Consider the following 20,959-nt stretch of genomic DNA (forward strand, 5'->3'; position numbering starts at 1 on the left):
ATATTGCTTCCTCTAGACTTAAAAAGGCTGAAAGTGAAATATTTCAAATAAAGTACATTTATATTTTTTTCTTTGTATCATTTTGTGTTTGGAATTTTTATTTTGACTTTAATGGATTGCATGATTCTAAAAAACGATGCGTCTTACCGTTATGGTGTTGAATGAGCCTTTATTATCCCTTATTACTTATCACCTTTGTTTTTCCCCACAAAGAAAATGAATGTTTCGATGAAAACACTTTTCAAAACTTGACACAAGAATAATCTCTTCTAGGAAATCATACAAAAGGAAATAAAATGTGTTTAAAAAATATCTACTGTGACATTCATCAGGACTTATAAGAACATAGACAGAAGGTGACAGAACAATGCTGACTTGAGAACAACAGGTTCACACCTGTAGGGTAATCTTGTATAACAGCGCCCCCTTGTGGACCAATAACTATAGGACAACCCATCAAACTAAATAAGGATTTTTATCATTGATAAAAAAATCAAGGTGATTCATATCTTAACATATATAGGTTAGCACAGAGGTATGGTGAACATTACTGACAGTCATAAAAAAGGTAAAGGACAGGAGGGAAAGTCTCAGAAATGATAGAACAAACATACCGAAAAATAAGGTCGAAATAACATTACAGTGAACAAACAAGAACATATAAGTGTCACTTTCATTCCCAGATAACAGGCCCCGAAATTGTGTCAACCATCAGTTGACAACTATTAACCCTCTGCTAGCTTAAAGTTCAAACTTGATTTCCTTGCTATTCTGACCCACAATCCTGATAGGTCACATCGACTGAGGCACCAAGAGAGCACAGACATCCTGAGGACCGCTCATCATGCTACGGACTTGACGGATATATGAACAAGAGGGGGTTGAAGTTCAAGTTGCAATGTCAGGATGAGGTAGTATGTCCCTGTACTGAATACATACTGCATGCAACACTACATACTCTTGGGGCTGCTCCAGAAAGTACTACAGTAAAAAGAACACACATTACTTCAAATGCAGCCCCCCATTCTCCCCTGCTAAATACACCTTGGCTTGAATACAGATGGTTCTTCTTAGCAGCTAGTAGATAACCTTTTAGTGTCCAACACTAAACGTATTACAGAAAAAAACCTGTTTACTGTTTTTTAAAAGTGAGTCCGGAACAGACACTTTGTCACAAAGCTGTTTCTTAGAGACAGTTTATCTTCTTAAACAGTGTGCTCTACCTAATGTACCGGACAGAGCTCTTTTCCACCACAGCTTGGCGGGGGGGGTCCTCTCAGCTGGCCGGTTCAGGAGTCTGCTGCTCCTTCTGCTGAGCGGCCGCTAACAGGCGCTCTCTGCCCCGCTGCAGGGTGAACTCACTGGGCCCCAGCTGCATGATCTTCCCACTGCCCAGACACTCGTCTCCTTTGTAGAGCACGGCAAACTGCAGGAGGATCAAATGTATATTATAATACGTTTTTATAATATACACAAGTGGTCATGGACAGATTCACTGAAATATATAAACAACTTGAAATAAATATCTAATATATTTGTATATTACAGCATAGGTTTATGCAACTACACTGTATTCAGTCACACAGGTGTGTTGGCTGTTACCTGTCCAGGTGTCAGAGCTCGGACTGGTCTGGAGAGAGAGATCCACACAGAGCCGTTCATGTTCAGTGTCACTGTACAGGGAACTGGAAAACATAAACATTTGTTTTTTGTTCAGTAAATAACTTCTAATTCACCAAATTACAGACACTAACAGCACAAAACTCACTGAGTGGCATCTGGTGGATGAAGCGGAAATGACACTCCATCATCTGGGTCTTGACTAGTTCAGCAGGCGGTTCGACCGTTACCCAGTGGAAGCGGTCCGTCCGCATCATGTCACGGAAAAGAGCCGGGTGGTTGGTAGTAGGAGCCTGATTTGTGAGACATTTTGGGCGTGAAGTATGAGCAAAAATGCGTCAAATTGTAATCAGTATTGCACCTTATAAAAGTGAGCGAAATATGTAATGTTAATGCTTTAACATATCTTCATAGTCAGATTTTCTTACCACAAACACATCCCCAGTAGTGATGTCTTTGTCCACCACAAAAAAAGGGTCTCTCTGCCCTCCAATTTTGGCCCTCTGGCCTAGCGTCATAGTGAACCAGCCTGGATGGAGAGAGACACAGGAAATGACAAGAGAAGAAATACACAGAGGTATTTTAAGTCAGTAGTTTGGAACATATCCACATTTAGTGGATATTTACAAGGACCAGGAAAGCAAAAAAATGGATTTTAATAGTTTTAATTTGCTTAACATCCTGATAGTCATTACATACTGCCTGTGTGATAATATAATAGTGACACACACTTATTACACACTTAAAACGGCCACAAGGCTCAAGGCTTTTATTTGTCATACGTACATAGCTACAGTGTAGTTATGACGATGACAATCTTAGGTCACAGGCTCCACCAACAGTGCAACACATACCTTTGTGTGTTCCCATAACAGCCCCGTCCTCAAGGGAGACAAAATTCCCTGGTTTAGGTTCCAGATACTAGAAACAGAAAGAAAAAAAACTTGTATAGTAAACAGGTAAAGGTTTACAAAGCAGGAGGCATTGTTCGAATTTTAAAACGCAGAACGAATAATTGAAGATTTATTTCTTACCTCCAAAATAAAGCTTTCAAAGTTTCTCTCTCCAATGAAGCAGATGCCCATGCTCTGGAAACACATTAGGGTACCTTACAATGTGAATACATATTCCTATGTATGCCCTCCTGATGTTATATAAACATGAGTTACATTTCTGCCTTTGTATTTATTTGTGCGTTTACCTCCTTCTTCTTCAGCACATGGTGAAACCCTGCCTCCGCAGCAATCTTTTTGACAAAGCCTTTGGTGAGTCCGGCCAGCGGGAACATGGTTTGTCGCAAGGCATCCTGGGAGATCTGACTGAGGAAGAAGGTTTGGTCTTTGAAGAGATCGGCTGCTTGATACATCCTTACCGCTAGGGAGAGAAAAAGAAGAAAAAATATTTTTTTATCTTTAAAGCTAATGTTGTGGTTCAATTTGACTGTAAAAACAAAGAAAGTAGCAAAAAAGAATGTAGGTTTAAAAGAGGTAACCCATTAAACTGGGGCACAAGATTCAAACTCTTACGATTTCTGATCTCAAAACGATCTCTGAAGAGAGTTGTCTGTGGCGCTATGGTCTTCTGTTCGAACACCTCGTCGTCTTCCTGTGACGTCCGGGCATAGTGTCCTGTTGCCATGGCATCAGCACCTTTATTAACAACAGCATGAAATTAGACACAATGTTTTATTGTGTTTGACATTGAAATCAGTTTATTTACTTATTCCTTAACTACCAATCCCTGCTTTCCAGTCCAAAAAATAAAAGTTAAACAGTTGTAAAGCCGCCTAGAAACAGTATAGGTCTGTGTATGACCACATTATGACTTGAAATGATCAAATTTGAAATGATTGATTCATCAATTAGTCGATTGAGAGAACAAAAATAACAATTTTTGATATTCAATTAACCTTTTTGGTCATTTTGTAAACAGAATAGTAAAACACTTACAATTTGTCTACAATATCTTCAAAGAGTTCTTTCTTTTTCTTTTCTTTGTCATGTATGATTATTATAGGATAAACATTTATGGTATTTTAATTTTGGTTTAACAATCTAACCCAAGACATTTTTCTTTTGTAACTTTGCATAAATTAAGCAGGTATCGTTTATAATTGGAAATATAAATTGCAAATGAATTAATAATGACAATAATCATTTCATAGCCCTATTATGATGACATACCCAGCGTGTTGATGGCATACTTGTGGAAATGGTTGAATTTGATGTGCTTGTTGCATAGTATGTCTGGGTTTGGCGTCCTCCCCTTCTCATAGTCCTGTAACAGTTTACTGAAAGTGGGGGAAAACAGACGTGAGATTCACAGAGTTTTACATTTTGAGAGTATTTAGGATTCATACATGGCAGCCACAAATACCTGAACACTTCATGCCAGTACTCTTTGATGTAAGACACTTGATGGAAGGGGATGTCCAGGCTCTGACAGACCCTGTAGGCGTCCTCACAGTCTGTCTCTGTGTTGCACACGCCACTCTCATCCAGGGAGTCCCAGTTCTTCATAAAAACCCCTGTTACACTGTAACCTACACACGACAAATAAGAACAATAGCTGAGTTTCTCACTTTTTATTCATTTAGGTAAAGTGAGCCAACCATTAATAAACATTAATTGCAATATCTTGTTCTCTTTAATATTGTAACTTGGCAATAGAGGTGGGAAGGAACTAAGTACATTGATTCAAGTACTGTACTTAAGTACAATTTGAAGATACTTGACTGGAGTATTTCCATGTTATGCTACTTTGTACTTCTACTCCACTACAATTCAGAGGTAAATCTCCACTATGTTAATTTAATACCTGTAATTACTTTACAGATTTGAATTTGAACTCATAAATCAGTCTTTAGTTACACCTGGAGTAAATTCACAAGCTACCCTGCAGAATACAAAGTCATTAAAACTAGCTGCAATAATTATAATCAAAACATATAATATATATTATTCTGAAATGGACCAATCTGCAGAATGAGTACTTCTGGTACTTTCATTATATTTTGAAGCTAATACTTGTGTACTTTTACTTGAGTATACCTTTTAAATATAGGGCTTGTACTTGTAACAGAGTATTCCTACACTCTTGTACTACTTTTACTCAAATACAAGATATGAGAACTTCTCCCGCCTCTGCTTGGTAATAAAACAGATTCTGATAAACAGGTCAGTTCAGGTGTGTTTCTGTGTGTGTTTCTCTGTTTTCTCACCTCTTCTCTTCAGTAACAACGCGGCGACAGAGCTGTCCACTCCTCCGGACATGGCGCACACGACGTGTCTAATAAAACCCATATTTTCTAACTACAGTGCCTTCAGTTAATACTAATTTCTTATGTCACGAAGAAAAGTCTCCATTGCCACTTGCAGGGGCAGCCATCTTTGCGGTCCTTTTAATAATAACGTCCGACTGGAAACACGCTTCAAACGGAAACTATTGTTCCACTGTGAGCTGCTAGAAACGTAACACTGCGAACATTGCGGAGTTGTCACTTTTTAAAGTAAAAGAAAAATCGAAACACATAATAAGGTCAGTGTGGAGCAAGTTTAATGCACGAAATATGTCGTTTTACTTTACTTAACGACTCTTTTGCCAAAAAAAGTAGGTTTGTAATTCAACGTGCATGCATGCTTCACTCTTGCTCTGTAGGCTACGTCGTAAGTAACGTAGCATAGAGCAGTAAGACCTAAACAAATAGTAGCTATCTAATAATAACACACTTCATAGAAATTAGTGAGAATTATGAGGCCAGGTGTGAAATATTGTTTAAAAATAAAGAAAATTAAAGCTGCAAGCAGCGTTGAGCGGGTCTTCGACGCTCCGCAGGCTGTTGTCCGCACGTCGACGTGTGTGTCTAGGTGTCTCAAGGACTCGGCCGTTGGCAAACGTGGGAAGTTTCAGGCCGATCAGACAACGTACATGGGAGTTACAGCAGTATCATAAACATTGTGTTTGATGGCGAGTGATCTGTCGCCATGGCAACGGAATTTGATGACACCCCATAATACGCCTAGATGTGTTGAGGGCTGCATCGTTATCAAACCTGTGAAGTTTTGGGCCGTTTGGAGCATGTTAACTGGAGTTATGAGAAAACCGTGTTTCACGGCGACCATTTTGTTACCATAGCAACGACATTTGACGAAATCTCAAAACTGACACATATATGTGTCGAGGGCTTGACGGTTAGCACACATGGGAAATTTGAACACTTTTTTACCATTTACACAGGAGTTATAGCAATATCGTGCTTAACGGCGAGGGATGCGTTGCCATGGCAACAGCTTTTGAGGAAAACTCACTATTGTCATATTGAGGTGTTGAGGGCCGGACCATTAACTGTCATCTGAAGTCTGGTGCAGTTTGGACCATTTTCCATCGAGTTATGACAACACTGTGTTTCATGGCGAGGGATCTGTCACCATGGCAACGGCATATGATGACATCCCATAATTGGCGTAGAGCTGTTCAGGGCCGGACCATTAGCCATCATCTGAAGTCTGGTGCCGGTGATATAAAAGTGAAGATTGGGGGACGATGGGACCGTGTCCATTGGAGTTACAGCGACACCGTGTTTTATGGCGAGGGATGCGTTGCCATGGAAACGGCATATGATGACATCCCATAATTGGCGTAGAGCTGTTGAGGGCCGGACCATTAGCCATCATCTGAAGTGTGGTGCAGTTTGGACCATTTTCCATTGACTTAAGACAACATTGTGTTTTATGGCGAGGGATGTGTTGCCATAGAAACGGCATACGGTGAGATCTCAGATTTCACGTAGAGCTGTTGAGGCATGGACCGGTGATATAAAAGTGAAGATTGGGGGACGATGGGACCGTGTCCATTGGAGTTACAGCGACACCGTGTTTTATGGCGAGGGATTCGTTGCCATGGTAACGCCATATTAAGTAACATCAAATTTGACGTAGAGCTGTTCAGGGCCGCAGTGTTAACCATCATGTGAAGATTGGTGGCGTTCTGAGTATGTCAGTTGGCGTTATGACATCATCGTGTTCCATGGCGAGGGATGGCCGAGCATCGAGCGAACGCGAACTTTGGCGCCAAATCACGGCTACGCCGTGCGAAAGAAAAAGACTTCCGTGATAACTTTGAATTGCCCATGTCTCGAGACGCTACCCGACGAATTTCGAGTCGTACGGATAAAGTCCCTGGGAGAAGATAGATTTCGTGCGGAGGACGAAAAAACGCGATAAATCGCGTTTTTCCGACGCCAAATTCAAAATGGCCGGCTTCCTGTACGTTATTTTATACCCCTCCAAGAGGCTTTTTGGTTTGTCTCCGCACCCTAGATATGCGTAGCGAGTTTCGTTCGTTTACGTGAAAGTTAAAGTGGGGGGAGTTTACGTTAAAAACGGAAGTGGGCGTGGCCTACGCAATTTTTTACGCAAAGTTCCGGAACCAATTACACATCTGAAGTTGCACCACTTCTGACGCGCGTGCAACATTTGGTGAGTTTTCACATATGTTGCGGGGGTCAAAGGTTTATCGGTCGCTGTGCGACCGATTTCAATAGGGTCTTCGCCGACCTAGGTCTCAGACCCTAATTAAACCTATTAAGTACTTATTATTACAGTGTGTTATTATGATTTGCATTTATTTATGTGTGTGGCTCCTCAAGACGAATGTGTTCCTGATATTGAATTGTGTGTTTCTGACAGATGTCTGCAGAGGCTGTCACCCTGGATCTGCTGAGAGAAGCCAGGGAGACGGTGAGAGGCAGCCCACTGGGTGTCATCAACACTCCCATGATCCCCTGGGGCCAGACAACCCTGCCTCTGGACATCCACTGCAACATCCACATCAAACTGGAGAACATGCAGAGAACCGGTGGGAAAAAAACCCACTTTGATTAGTCTCGTACAAGCTAATTCTCGTCTTATTTCTTAAGAATTGTGCATTTTAATTGCCAGGCTCGTTCAAGATCCGTGGAGTGGCCAATCAGTTTGCCAGGAGAGAGAAGGGTGGTCATTTTGTCACCATGTCTGCTGGGAACTATGGGAAGTCTTTTTCGTACGCCTCAAAACACTACGGGTCAAAGGGCAAGGTGGTGATGCCTGAAACAGCCCCTGCATCCAGATCCATCCTCATACAGGTTAGGAGGGATCTTTTGACCAGTGGTAGATGAACTATTTAAGTAAAAGTATAATCCCACGCTGTAAAAATACTCTTTTAAGTAACATTCCTGCATTTTAAATATTACTTAAGTAAAAGCAAGCAAGTATAAACTGTGTAGGTAAACATTCAATGTAAGCAGAAAACTCTCAAATTAATTAAAATCTTACCCAAAAAACTTAAAATTGTTCAAAATAAATATGCCTGTTCATTTCCCCAATTCTTTCAAAAATGTGGTTTTGTATAAACTGTGGTTAGTTTTCCCAAACGAAAAAATATTATTTTATAATATCTTGTATTATAATATTATCTAGTAACGAAAGCTGTTATTTGAATCGTTGTGGAGTTTATGTATAAAGTGGCACAAACTGAAAATGGATGAATAAATGTATATTCTACCGCAGCTACTGCCTGAATGAAAAACGCAGAATACAAACCTGCAATTGTTGAAAATTGTTCCTCCGCATTTATTTAAAAGTGTTATTCTTCTCTTCCTCAGAGCTTTGGGGTGGAGGTAGAGAGAGTTCCCACTTCCTGTATGATGGATGTGGTGACCCGCTGTGTTCAGGAGGACAACATGACCTTCCTGCACTCCTTTGATGACTTGGATCTAATAGCAGGACATGCTAGGTACACTCAAAGGCCATCAGTGGATCTTTTGATCATTTAAACTTCCAGCTATTCTAAACCTGTGTGTCCAGTCTAGGTATGGAGGTGCTGGAGGTGATGCCCCAGCCTGATGTGGTGGTGGTGTGCTGCGGTGGGGGGGGGCTGCTGGCCGGTGTGGCCGCCGCTATCAAACTGTCAGGATGTGATAAGACCAGAATCTATGGTGTGGAACCAGAAGGAGGTAAAACAAACACAAAGAAGGAAAAAAGCTGCAATATTAGCTTTCCCCCATGTATCCTAGCAGCTCAGTGACATGTGTTTGTGTTTCTGTTTAAACTCAGCTTGCACCATGTACAAAAGCTTAATTGAGAAGAAGCCAGTGGGCATGGACACCAAGAGCATCGCCTCAGGACTTGCACCCCCATTCGCAGGTATCATGAATGTCTCTCTCCATTTCTTCAAACTGTTGTATTTTTTTAATCACTCCTTTTCTCTGAATCCCAGGCAAACTGCCCTTCGAGCTATGTCAGCGCTACGTGGAGGGGATTGTCCTTATAAACGATGAGGAGATCAAGGCGGCGGTCTCCACCCTGTACAGCTCCGGCCTCGTGGTGGAGGCGTCGGGCTGCGCTGCGTTCGCTGCCATCGTTAACAACAAGATACCCGGGCTGGAGGGGAAGAACGTGGTGTGCATCCTCAGCGGAGGGAACATCGGGAAAGACGAACTCGCCAACTTCCCTGGATGACAAATGTACACAAGCATGATGTGACTTTTCTTAGTGAAACACACTGAGAAAAAAACAACTATTCAGGGCTTCTGATTTGGAAATACTTAATAATATTAGGGCCATTTTGTGTGTAAATGTAATTATTCTAACTATATGATGCAGTGGGATTTTACTTGTCTGAAATCATGATGAAATATGTTATCTTTGTACCATAACATTTATTTTTTACTCATTTTCTATAAGCTTTTACAATTTGCATTGTCGGTTCAATGTAATTTAGTTTTTTCCAGAGTGTGCAATCACTTTTAATAAACACCTCTTTCTCAATTAATTGATGGTATGCACATTTTGTTGTGTCTGCATAAAATCTGTGAATTTAAGGGAGTGAAAATGTAATATCCAGGTGCAAGTAAAATGACGCTGAAAATATAAATGTCCTTATAAGTGTCCTTATATATATATATATATATATATATATATATATATATATATATATATATATATATATATATATATATATATATATATATTTAAAAAAAAAAAGGTAATTCAAGATGATTTAGATTAGAAGAACAAAGCAAGGCGGAATCTAAGCACATGTTATCTGATATTTGTCCCCTTTTAGATGGAAGGAAAGTGCTGAATAAAATGTAAATGTGAGCAGGAGAAAAGCAATGTCCATGAGAAAATATATGAAAAATACAATTTTATTTTCAGATGGGAGAAATATGATTTTTTTTATAGTCCACAAAACACAATGTGGGACTTTACAATGTGGAAGAGTAAATTAATTCAAAATAAAAAAATGGTTGCCTTTCCGGTCCTTTTTCCTGTGGCAGCTACATGACGTCCTTGGCAGCCATCCTACATACTACCGCGTCCAGCAGAGTCCCACTCTTCTCCTCCTCCTGAGTGACTTTATACAACTGAAACAAAGGCACAAATTGGTGAGTTAAGATTAAACATGGCACTGAAGTATATTTGTGTTTGTGGTATATAGTTCATAGATGTCAGTTCTTTCAAAAATTATCCTATCCCATTTTGGAATGAAGCTGACCAAATACAACTTATCATTACATAATATAAGTCACATTAAATTAAAGCGAGGATTGACAACCTTTTTGACTTTGGCGTGGTCTGTCAGCGAGGAAACTTCTTCCACTGGAACCTGCCGTCCGCTCACCCGGGCTGTGAGGTCTGCTAAAAGCTGGGACTCGTCTTCGTTGTGAATCAAGACCACCAGGACAGAGTCATCGCCATCAGAGCACCCAAACCTTTTGAACGCCTCTGAGATCTGTATTAGGGAAGGCATACAAATATGATTCATTTCTGTTATGAGTTTATTCATGGTCATTACGATTGGTTTAGCAGATGAGATATGGACATGTATTTTTTTGTTGCAATTATTCCAATAGTTCAGATGCAATGTTAACAAACAAAACCCTAAAGTGTTTAAGACTTTATGCTGTTTCTTATGTAAAATAAGCATTTTCACATGGGAATGTTAATGATATATAAACACAATGAGTAATGTTTAGTATACTTACATTATTAGTCGGTGATAGGTTGAAGATTATTTCTGAGTATAAGCTTCTTGTCTTCATTTTCCCATTGTTCTGTGAGTTAACAGCCTTGTTGGCAGCTACGAGCACTTGGAAAGGATTTACCAGCTGTAAATAAAAACAGTGTGATGATGAATGAGGTGCCATAGTTTGCCCATTTGGTATAACATAGTTCTGAGTGGAAATTATTGTAAGCTTATAAATACACTTAAGAACATGTCTATTGCACATACAAGTTGGATAAAATGTTGCAAAAGCTGAATGGAACATCTCACCATCGTTGGGTTGATCAGAGCACCGTTTATTTTCCCCTCCACCGCACACTGTCTCAACTCTGCCGCATTTTTGACCTCCTTGAAAAGCATTTGAGTCACTTTGTGACCGGGAAAGAGCTCCAGTTCGTGTGTTAAATGCATGCTGGAAATTTGCTTCAGGAAATATAAAGAATTTACTATTTATCTCGCTTCACGACGTGAACGTGTGGTCTGAACCGTCTGAACACGCAGGGGAACAATAACATGGTCACACCGCTTAGAGAGAAAGGTTCCTCTTTAGAAATTAGGTCGACGAAAGCAAGAAAACGATATTTTAAAGGAATTCCATCCAAAGGACATCATATATAATACAAGTAATAACTCTTACTACTATTTTTACCATGTTAGTGTGTTGCTAAAGTGTTTAGCTCAACTAGGAACTAAAAGCTATACAATAATTTCAGTACCCGAGCATGTTTCTGGAGCGGACCGCCAGCTGTCAAACATATTAACTCTTCCGTTTATCAACCCTAGACGCATTTCAACCACTTCCCTCTGAATTGAGATTGTAAAGCGGGGTTTAAAACGCAAATGTACTAGTTATGCGGAATACACAACACTGCTACAGCTAGCTTCGGACTGCATTCACTTTTACATCGGATTTCGTCATCAAACATGGAGACATTTGAAGGCTACATCTTCACTGCTCTCTGCAGCACCAACTTTCTGGTTTCCTGCCTGCTGTTCTCCAGAGTCACCCGGGAGCAGAGGGAGCCCTACATGGACGAGATATTTCATGTGCCACAAGCTCAGAAATACTGCCATGGCAAATTCAACGAGGTAAAAGTTTCCATTTGAGAGTCCCTCATTGTTGTTTAGCGGATTAAGGCTAGCTAACAGCAGTCTTGAGTCATTTAACATGAAGTGGCAGCTTGGTAAGCCTTTAATCTCCATGTCAGACATATAGAATGGCATTAGTGGGAACGGTGGTTTGCATGCAGGCTACAGTAGCTCCAGTAAGTTCTTAATGCAGAAAAGTGGCGATTAAGGATCATCATGGTTTTTTTCTCCCATATGTTATTTCAAAATTCAAGTTATTTTACTACAAAACATGTCAACATTATATTACGGTTCAAAGCATCCCATAGTATTTTCCCCACAACTCAGTGATTTGGGTGAAATTATGAATGCATGCATAATTAGGGCCCCACCATCATTTAAAAAAATAAAAATGCACATTGACTTTGGTTGAATCAGCAAAGGACGAGATATGTGTACATATTTTTGCTTCCTGTTAAAGGTCAAGTATAATAAATCCTAAATCCTCCATTTACAATTACCAACTAAATAGTGCCTTTTTTTTTTACACTCCCTTCCTGGTAAACACCCTGTTTTTCAAACTCTATGTCTCCAATTGTGCTGTGTAATGCTGAATTTCTGTACAGCCTTTTTCCAAACTAGATAACTTTGAATGCATCACTACGACATCACAGGGATAATTTCCTACTTTGGAAAGACTCCAGATCCACTGAAATCATCATACATTGTTTTCACAAATAGATGATTAAGACGTGTATCACTTATTTTATTTTCAATTAGTAAAGTGTTAACCCAACCCTAACATTGTTTTGATTGTTCTTCAGTGGGACCCCATGATCACGACCCTCCCAGGCCTCTACCTGGTCTCTGTGGGAGTCATTAAGCCGGTGGTGTGGCTCGCTGACCTCACAGGCCAGGTGGTGTGTTCCACGGCCATGCTGCGCTTCATCAACCTGCTCTTCAACTGCGGCATCCTTTACCTGCTCTACCTGCTCATCTGCAAACTGCACTCCCGGGAGAAGGTACACAGACAGTGACGAAAACAAAGTGTGAGGGATTTTTCTGTGTGTTTTCTAACATTTCCTCTCTTCCAGACACGAACGACCTCCCGGCGAGTCCTCTCTGCGCTGTCTCTGTCCACCTTCCCCGTGCTCTACTTCTTCAACTTCCTCTATTACACGGACGCCGGATCTACTTTCTTCACCCTCTTCACCTACCTCATGACGCTGTACGGCTGCCACAAGGCCTCGGCGTTCCTCGGCTTCTGCTCCATTCTCTTCCGCCAGACCAACATCATCTGGGTGGCGTTCTGCGCTGGCACGTTGGTGGCCGCCAAAATGGACGAGGCCTGGAGGGTGGAGCATACGAAGAAGAGGGATGAGAAGTCTCCTCCGTCCCAGGTCCCGCTGTCATTCGGTGGGGCTAAGAAGGTGATGATGTTCACGCTGGAGTTCCTCACCTCGCCCGCTCACGTGAAGTCGGTGCTGCTGGTGGCCTGGCCGTACGCTGTGGTCGCCGTGGGCTTCCTGGGGTTCGTGGTGTTTAACGATGGGATAGTGGTGGGTGACAGGACGAGCCATGAGGCCTGCTTCAACTTCCCCCAACTCTTCTACTTCTTCTCCTTCGCCCTCTTCTTCTCCCTCCCCGTGTCCCTTTGTTACCACCGGGCTCTCCGCTTCCTCCAGGCTCTGAAGAAGCAGCCTCTGTTCTTCCTCTTAGTCACGGGCGTCTCTTTGCTCCTGGTGTGGAAGTTCACCTCCGTCCACAAGTACCTGCTGGCAGATAACCGCCACTTCCCCTTCTACGTGTGGAAAAGGCTTTTCCAGAGGCACGAGCTGGTGCGCTTCCTCGTCGTTCCCGTATACGTGTTCGCAGGGTGGAATTTCCTGGACTCCTTCAAGTCGCGCTCACTCTTCTGGAGTCTGGCGTTCCTGGCGTGCCTCCTCGCTGCGACGGTCCCCCAGAAGCTGCTGGAGTTCAGGTACTTCATCGTCCCCTACCTGATGTACCGCCTGCACATGCCTCTGCCCTCTCTGCCCAGACTCATCGTGGAGTTTGTCCTTTACACGGCGGTCAACGCTGCCACACTTTACATCTTCATCAGTAAGACCTTTCACTGGCCGGACAGCACAGCCACACAGAGGTTCATGTGGTGAGCCAAAGACACTCAAACAGGATGTCTGGATCAATAGATTCTTTCCAGAGCATGTGACATCTCAGAAATCAAGGGAAAGCTTCTGTTAAATCGCAGTTGCTAGTTTTAATGTGACAACTGGCATCCAAAACGATCTGACCTGAGGGTTTTAGGGTCAAGTAATGCTGTGTTTTGTTTTCACTGATAAACCCTGAAGCGTGGACTGTGAATCAGCGCACAACTACATTAAAATTCCCCTAAAAAGTATAGAAAGAGAACACTTTTTTACAATTTTTGGCTTTGACAATACAGTGGTGGTATCTGTGTTGTAAAATCTGTTCTAAATGATCTCGGCCTGACAATAATTTACTGTATTTCCACATGTTTTTCACAGTACCTACACAAATGTGGGTGGAAATGTTCATTCTTCTTCAGGGTGGAACAAAATGTATGTCATTTTGAGGATTCTGGGAAATAACAAGGCTGGGTGTGGCTTTTCTATGTCTATGACTGTTTCTTACTCTAAATGTAAATACTGTATGTAGTTCTATGAATCAATCTTAGGTGTTACATGATCTGTAAATGTAAATAAAGAGACCAAAAATAATAGCCATATTGTAATGTTCAGAATTTACGAGTGGGATGTTGTTAGTAATGATTGAACTCTGATAGACTCACAAGACAATTGAAAATAATTATGGAACTAAATTGAAGATATACATAAATTGTTTTCTAATTAGATTTTTCTTTGTATTTGACCAAGCCATAAGATCCACTGGAATTCAGAATGTTTTTTTCTCATTTTTCTACTTTGTAGTTTGTCTGTTAACTGTGTTTTTCCTCTGAATGTTGGCTATTTTTACTGTTACTTTTTCTGTGTATATACATGAAATGAATCATGACCAATTAGCTATATGCTGCTCCCCTGTTAATACAATCTTGTTGATACCTTTGAATAAAATGACTCATTCAATATGTTTGATTCCAAGTTTATTAATAGCATTTTAATGAAATAAGAAAATAAAGTATCACGAATTACAAAGTGCTAGCTCATAATCAGCCACTAGGGGGAGCTACAAGACAAATGTGGATATTCCTATTAACAGAGGAAGGAGACAGCTTATGAATTCAACAACAAAACCTCTAAATGCTGCTTTAAGTGCTGAGAAACACTGGGAAAAAAAAAATTAAAAAAGCTAAATGGTTAGCGTGAGACCTTGTGGAGTTATTTTGTTTTTCATACTGTTCAAATGATCAGCCTCTTTCCGACGTCAATGCTTTGAATAAACATTTTAAAATCAAAGAATCAAAGAATGAACTTGGATTTGATAAGCAGGATCTGACGTTTTACTGTATGTAATGCTTTTTATAAAAAGGACAGTTCATTTCTCTGTAGCTCATTGTGATTTAGAGAAGACTACTTGGTAAACCCAAAAGAAAAGAATTAGCACATGTATTGCTCTCAATCCAACCCATATGAATGAAATTCCAATTACATGGAGCGACGTGGGGCCAGCTCGTAGAGAAGACTTTAATGAAGTCAAACTGAGATGATTATACAAATGTAGATTACAACATGTATGAAAGAGATACTGTACAGTGTGTGCCATGTTCAGGGTTGGTATTGCTTTGATTATATGGGATTAAGTTCATTTTTGGGTATTTTGTCTATTGCTAAACCTCCCTGACGCACATTTTCATTGATTTTTATTTAATTGTGAAAAAAGTACAGATGAGTCTTTTATTGGTTTGCATTTTAAAAAAATGACAGCTAGTAAGCGTTGCTAACATGATCTTTTTCTGTCGTGTCTTTTTCGCCATAGAACATTTATGGATTTTGAGAAAAACTGTTGAAATTATGTGTCTTCCCACTGTTACCAAGGTTACAAATTGACCCTGATTGATCCTTTAAATAAGGCTTAAATTCCTAAGCAATGATTATTTTGAGGAATCAGAAAACGTATTAGACACAATACTCAAACTGGAAAAACCTAAATTAGTAATAATGTTAAAGTTTTATATAATTTTTATACTTTCTGACTTGCCCAATATATCTTAAATGAATTGTGTGCAAATATAACAGTTTTGTCAGCCATAAACTTCCATACAATAGTGAAATTGAAGGTATATTCATCTTATTTTTTGCAATATAAAACCACATGTTTCTGTTTCTTGATCTTTTCTCTCTTAGCACTGTCTCCCGGTATGCACACACACATGCAAACTCTTTCTCCCAGACTTTACCTTGAGGAAGCATCAGAGGCTCTGGGAAATTCATTAAAAGAAAGTTTAAAAAAATATATTTTCTGGACCCAATGTGAGGAAAATTGAACACAGAAATACATTAAGATAGATTTGTTTTTCGAATGTAAGCCGAGTTGGTTACTTAATCATTCCCTGAGTGTACATTAAAGTTGCATGAGCAGAAAATAATTGGCATGAGAAATATGCAGGGTGAGGAAGAGGAGGAGGGAGAGAGAAACACAGATTCACAGGTGTGATTTGACAGCACAGTCAGAAACTCATTACAGAGGAGGGGAATTTAATTACCGCAGATGCATATTATATAATATAATATTATCGTCACATTCGTATAAGAGAATAAACACTTTTCGAGGCACTTTTGTTTCTGAAAGTAAATCTTTAAAACTGACTTCCATTAGTATGGTAGCCCAACAATATCATAACAATTCCACATGAGGGGGGCGTTCATATAAACATCATCTCACGAACACAGTAAACATTTGCTTTGAGCTATACTAATGTCAGCATGCTAACATCCTCACAATGAAAACGCTAACCTGCTGATGTTTAGCAGCAATATTGTTTAACATGTTCATCCTCTTAGCTTAGCAGCTTGCTAGCATTAGCTATGACAATATAAGACACAATGGCACAAAAGGGTACACATTTGCATTAGTAACTTATCTGAAACCTCAGGATTTGTAAACTATTGAGTATTACCAAACTAGCCCCTTCAATTTCTCCCAGTTTAATATAGTTGCCGGCTGGAAAAGCAATAAAGCGCCTTAAACTGTCAATGTCTTTGTTTAAAGGCAATTGGTAGATGCCACTCCTGGTAATTACATTCACCCCTTCTATAGTCGGTGATTACAACAGTGACCTTTTCCTTTTTCACTCTGCCTCCTCTGCTGGGAGTAGAGCAGGGAATAAATGCCATTCTTTTATAAAGACTTCAAATCATCTTAACGCCTCTTTACAGCATCCGTTTGAGATATTTCAACTGTCGAAAAAACGTTCTGAACGGATGGGAAACTGACATTTTGTGTTATTGAGAGATCCCTAGTGGCAGAAATGACATGTTGTGCCTTTAAAGAAATGTATATTTCTCAGTGTCAATGTCTTCCCTGTTTCCTCTGTGTGCAACAAATACCCAACCAAGAATGAGTGTGTGAGAGTGTGTGTGGAGTAAGCAGAGCGTCTGTGAGGTCATCGCTGTCAGATGATCTTCTAACTCCTCGGACACTCTCCAAGCCTGTCACTGTACATCAGTCTGCTTCCTACAAACACTAGTCCACATGTCAACACACATACATGTATTCACAGTCACATGTAGAACTCACATACTGTGTGGCTGCAGAGACAACAAACACAATGGAATAACAACGTCATCACATAGATTCCCCACTGAGCTATTACATTCTACATTCTTCATTCACACACACACACACACACACACACACACACACACACACACACACACACACACACACACACACACACACACACACACACACACACACACACACACACACACACACCACACACACACACACACACACACACACACACACACACACACACACACACACACACACACACACACACACACACACACACACACACACACACACACACACACACACACACACACACACACACACACACAAAACTTCTAAGGCAATGAGGCACTCAGCACCCCATGCGTCTCCCTGCATAATGCATTGCTAGCCCAGGTGGAAACACACTGCCGCACACTTACACACAGCAACGCTTAGCTGTGATGCATAATATATCAAGCCAGGTTAGGGAGAACAAGTGGCCTCATATGTACTGCTAATCGAGACAAAAGCAAGGTTCTTGTCAGTGTAGTATGTGTGTAGTATGAGTGTGTGTGGTGGGGGTCTACTGATTAAACACAGCAAGCACAATAAAAACCATTCGTTTTCTGAGCGGCCATGTGCCAAGTTGCCATTTTATCTCACGCTCTTAGAGAAACTCCATCATCCTGAGTACACAGCATAATTATTCCGTAGTCTCAAGACATCAAACTTTGTTTCCTCGTTATCGCTACCTTAAGTCATTGTGATGGTACTGTGCCGTGAAGAAACAGATGGAGAGGCAGAGGACACCATGTGTTATCATGACACGTCAAAATCACAGAAGCTATTATGGAATAATTGTATTACATTATTTTTGTTGTTATCTGTGTGAAATATGAATCAATCAGAGGGTAAATAAACAGACTGAAGAGTTACCATGCTACCAGGCTCAACTTATGCTGCCTTCAAATGGCACTAGTGAGCTTCTGGTGGCCACATTGGAGGTCATGTACGCAATATGCTTAGGGTTTAAGTGGTAAAGTCACACTGCTGCTAGGAAATAGAATATTAGCGTCTAGAAACCAGCCAGGCAGCTAGCAAGTGGGCAATGTAAATGTGAAATATACCAAGAATAGTTTATCTGACATATCTTAAAATGAGAAAAAAACACGTTTCATATTTTCATGGCTGCGCTGATTCTGAAAAAGCCAGTTAATACATCGTACATTTGAGCTATGCCAATGTTAGAATGCTAACATCCTCACAATGGTCAATGGCAATGCTAACTTGCCAATATTTAGGAGCAAAATTGTTTAAAATGTTCATCATCTTAGTTAAGCAACTTGCTACAAATTGCTAGCCAGCACTGAACACAAAGAAGAAGTGAAGCTGCCTTTTTGAGAAGTATTTGATTAAGTACATTTTAGTTTTCATTCGATATGAAATGCCTATCGTATGCCAAGTAATAAAAGACACTTAAAGTCAAAGCAGCTGATACAACCTCATTTTAAAGGCTTTACCTATGATAGTAAGTTGTATGATATATGTCATGATTTATATACCAAATACCCTATAGGCTTCTTTTAAATTCCTTATTTTATTATTGCTAAGTGATTTAGCAAACATTTGTCATTCTTATAAACTATTCTGTTAATTTATTGGTGACATACATGTCAAAACACTGTTCAAATGGTAATTAACACATATGATGGAAATTGATAGGTCTATTTGTGCACTTACAATATCCAGAACGTGGGAATGAAAAAATAAAGTGCTAGATGGCTCATACCTCTGCTTTTAACACAAATAAAGATCTAATTTAGACATAACATATACTGTAAGAAAATCATTTAATAAGAAAAATCATCTTAAAAAGTTACACAATGGACTCATGAACATGAACACACCAGCTAACTGACATCTCTTAGCACCTTTAAGAAACAATTACAGCACATGCGGAAAATGTTCTATTTAAGTAAGAACAGTGGGAGTTCAGTGGGCGGAGCAGCGAAAACATGTGTTTTGTTTTATTAACGGCACACAGTAATTATACAACCTGCCCACATTCATATCACCGTTTCCATCATGCTGCCTGTAAAGCTTTTATGGCGTTGTGAGGGACATTTCTCATGGGTGACCTTCCAGATATGATCTTCAATTTACCAATTTATTTTATCTATAATTTCTGGGGAATATTTAAATGAGATTTAACTTTAGCTGTGTCTCCTTGGCAGGTTGCTAAGCTACAGTCTGTGTCGGGAAGTGACAAGTGAACATAATTACAACCCCGGGTGACAGACACCGACCGCAGTGTTCATTAGACTTACACAAGCATTAAGACATCAAGTCTTTTGAAAGGACCAAACCGTCACACAACCCTTTTTTGCATCAACTAATTACCACATCATCATTAAAAAGAATATTTAAACAATTAAAGAGCAAAGGAATTATGTTCTTACAGAATCAATGTTTGTTTCTCTAAGTCCGGAGTGTTTTGTATGCTTATGTCAATCATGCGAGTTATTGTTTTTCATGCATTTTGAGTGTCATATCCTCTATGAGCAGCTTGCCTTTGTTGACCTTGATGTTTGGTTCTATTGCTGTTAAGGAGCAGTGTTGCTCCTGTGTGTGTGTGTGTGTGTGTGTGTGTGTGTGTGTGTGTGTGTGTGTGTGTGTGTGTGTGTGTGTGTGTTGTTGTGCTTGTACTGTATTTTTTCTCTCTCTCCCTCTCTCTGTGCTGGCGTTGCATTAGATGTTGATTGACAGTGATATTAGCACATGTCCCTCACTCTGCCTCTCTTTGCCTCTCAATCAATCTATCCATCTCCTCCCTTGGCCTCAAGGGACGCTGGGAAAAGAGAGCTATTCAAATCAACCAGAAGCATGCACCAGGCTCTCCTGTATGTGCAGTAAGAATAAGACACAAATCACCTTTGCATTACACCACGGAATCATATACAGTAATATTACATTTGTATCTGACTCTCCTGAATTTCAAATCGTACAAATTATTCATTTTGTAGCAGAAAACAATAGTTGAAAGTACTGTATTTTTAACAGGCAACTTTTGGACATGGATAAATTAATGATATCTTAAAGTTCTGCTTGTCTGTGAATAAATGTTTTAACAAAATATGATCTTTTTAGTGATCCTTAGTCCATCTTGAACTGCATATATTTTCATGTTGACAGAGCTGATTCCAATGAAACTGCTACTCAAAATGTATGATATTTTTCCTCAACAACGGCACTAGCCATGGTCAACGACATTTTGTTTTGGGGTTTTTGGTCGGTCATCATTAAAAGTACATTCAGACTCAAGGATGAACCGTTGAAAATGTTGTGGTAAAAGTCAAGGTCAATACAATTCCGCCTTTCTGGCTTTACACAATGTTTTTGTGTCGAGACCTAGGAGCTACTGTCAGATGGGCGAGGTATTTGTGCGCAATTACACATACAAGCAACTAAATAACCATGGCAGCTTCTTAAGTGGTAGCACCCTGTCCTCCTGACTGGCTTCGGTGAGAAT

The 20,959-nt window shown here is 40.1% G+C and overlaps 4 protein-coding genes across 6 annotated transcripts; 2 read left to right on the forward strand and 2 right to left on the reverse strand.

Annotated features, from left to right (window-relative positions):
• Positions 1 to 152: 152 nt before the first annotated feature.
• Positions 153 to 5,022, reverse strand: trmu (tRNA 5-methylaminomethyl-2-thiouridylate methyltransferase). Of its 2 annotated transcripts, XM_034131615.1 has the most exons (11): positions 4,841 to 5,019; positions 3,997 to 4,162; positions 3,804 to 3,910; positions 3,147 to 3,269; positions 2,822 to 2,994; positions 2,655 to 2,708; positions 2,475 to 2,541; positions 2,049 to 2,149; positions 1,769 to 1,913; positions 1,603 to 1,685; positions 153 to 1,426 (listed from the first exon to the last, which is right to left on the reverse strand). In XM_034131615.1, the coding sequence occupies exons 1-11, from the start codon at positions 4,920 to 4,922 to the stop codon at positions 1,277 to 1,279; spliced, it is 1,251 nt and encodes a 416-aa protein (XP_033987506.1). In that variant the 5' UTR covers positions 4,923 to 5,019; the 3' UTR covers positions 153 to 1,276. The 2 variants fall into 2 exon arrangements, with proteins under 2 accessions (XP_033987506.1, XP_033987507.1); XM_034131616.1 differs by lacking the exon at positions 1,603 to 1,685 and having other exon boundaries at positions 4,841 to 5,022.
• Positions 5,023 to 5,059: 37 nt separating this feature from the next.
• Positions 5,060 to 9,378, forward strand: srr (serine racemase). Of its 2 annotated transcripts, XM_034131617.1 has the most exons (7): positions 5,060 to 5,157; positions 7,308 to 7,476; positions 7,560 to 7,741; positions 8,261 to 8,391; positions 8,463 to 8,611; positions 8,712 to 8,801; positions 8,875 to 9,116. In XM_034131617.1, the coding sequence occupies exons 2-7, from the start codon at positions 7,308 to 7,310 to the stop codon at positions 9,114 to 9,116; spliced, it is 963 nt and encodes a 320-aa protein (XP_033987508.1). In that variant the 5' UTR covers positions 5,060 to 5,157. The 2 variants fall into 2 exon arrangements, with proteins under 2 accessions (XP_033987508.1, XP_033987509.1); XM_034131618.1 differs by lacking the exon at positions 5,060 to 5,157 and having other exon boundaries at positions 8,875 to 9,378.
• Positions 9,379 to 9,789: 411 nt separating this feature from the next.
• Positions 9,790 to 11,172, reverse strand: tprkb (Tp53rk binding protein). The gene is made up of 4 exons (XM_034131467.1): positions 10,936 to 11,172; positions 10,646 to 10,768; positions 10,216 to 10,392; positions 9,790 to 10,024 (listed from the first exon to the last, which is right to left on the reverse strand). The coding sequence occupies exons 1-4, from the start codon at positions 11,074 to 11,076 to the stop codon at positions 9,938 to 9,940; spliced, it is 528 nt and encodes a 175-aa protein (XP_033987358.1). The 5' UTR covers positions 11,077 to 11,172; the 3' UTR covers positions 9,790 to 9,937.
• A 241-nt stretch (positions 11,173 to 11,413) lies between these two features.
• Positions 11,414 to 14,843, forward strand: alg10 (ALG10 alpha-1,2-mannosyltransferase). Its single transcript, XM_034131547.1, has 3 exons — positions 11,414 to 11,754; positions 12,558 to 12,755; positions 12,828 to 14,843. The coding sequence occupies exons 1-3, from the start codon at positions 11,590 to 11,592 to the stop codon at positions 13,887 to 13,889; spliced, it is 1,425 nt and encodes a 474-aa protein (XP_033987438.1). The 5' UTR covers positions 11,414 to 11,589; the 3' UTR covers positions 13,890 to 14,843.
• The last annotated feature ends 6,116 nt before the right edge of the window (positions 14,844 to 20,959 follow it).

Source organism: Trematomus bernacchii, unplaced genomic scaffold (assembly GCF_902827165.1).
Source record: "Trematomus bernacchii unplaced genomic scaffold, fTreBer1.1, whole genome shotgun sequence".
Classification (NCBI taxonomy): domain Eukaryota; kingdom Metazoa; phylum Chordata; class Actinopteri; order Perciformes; family Nototheniidae; genus Trematomus; species Trematomus bernacchii.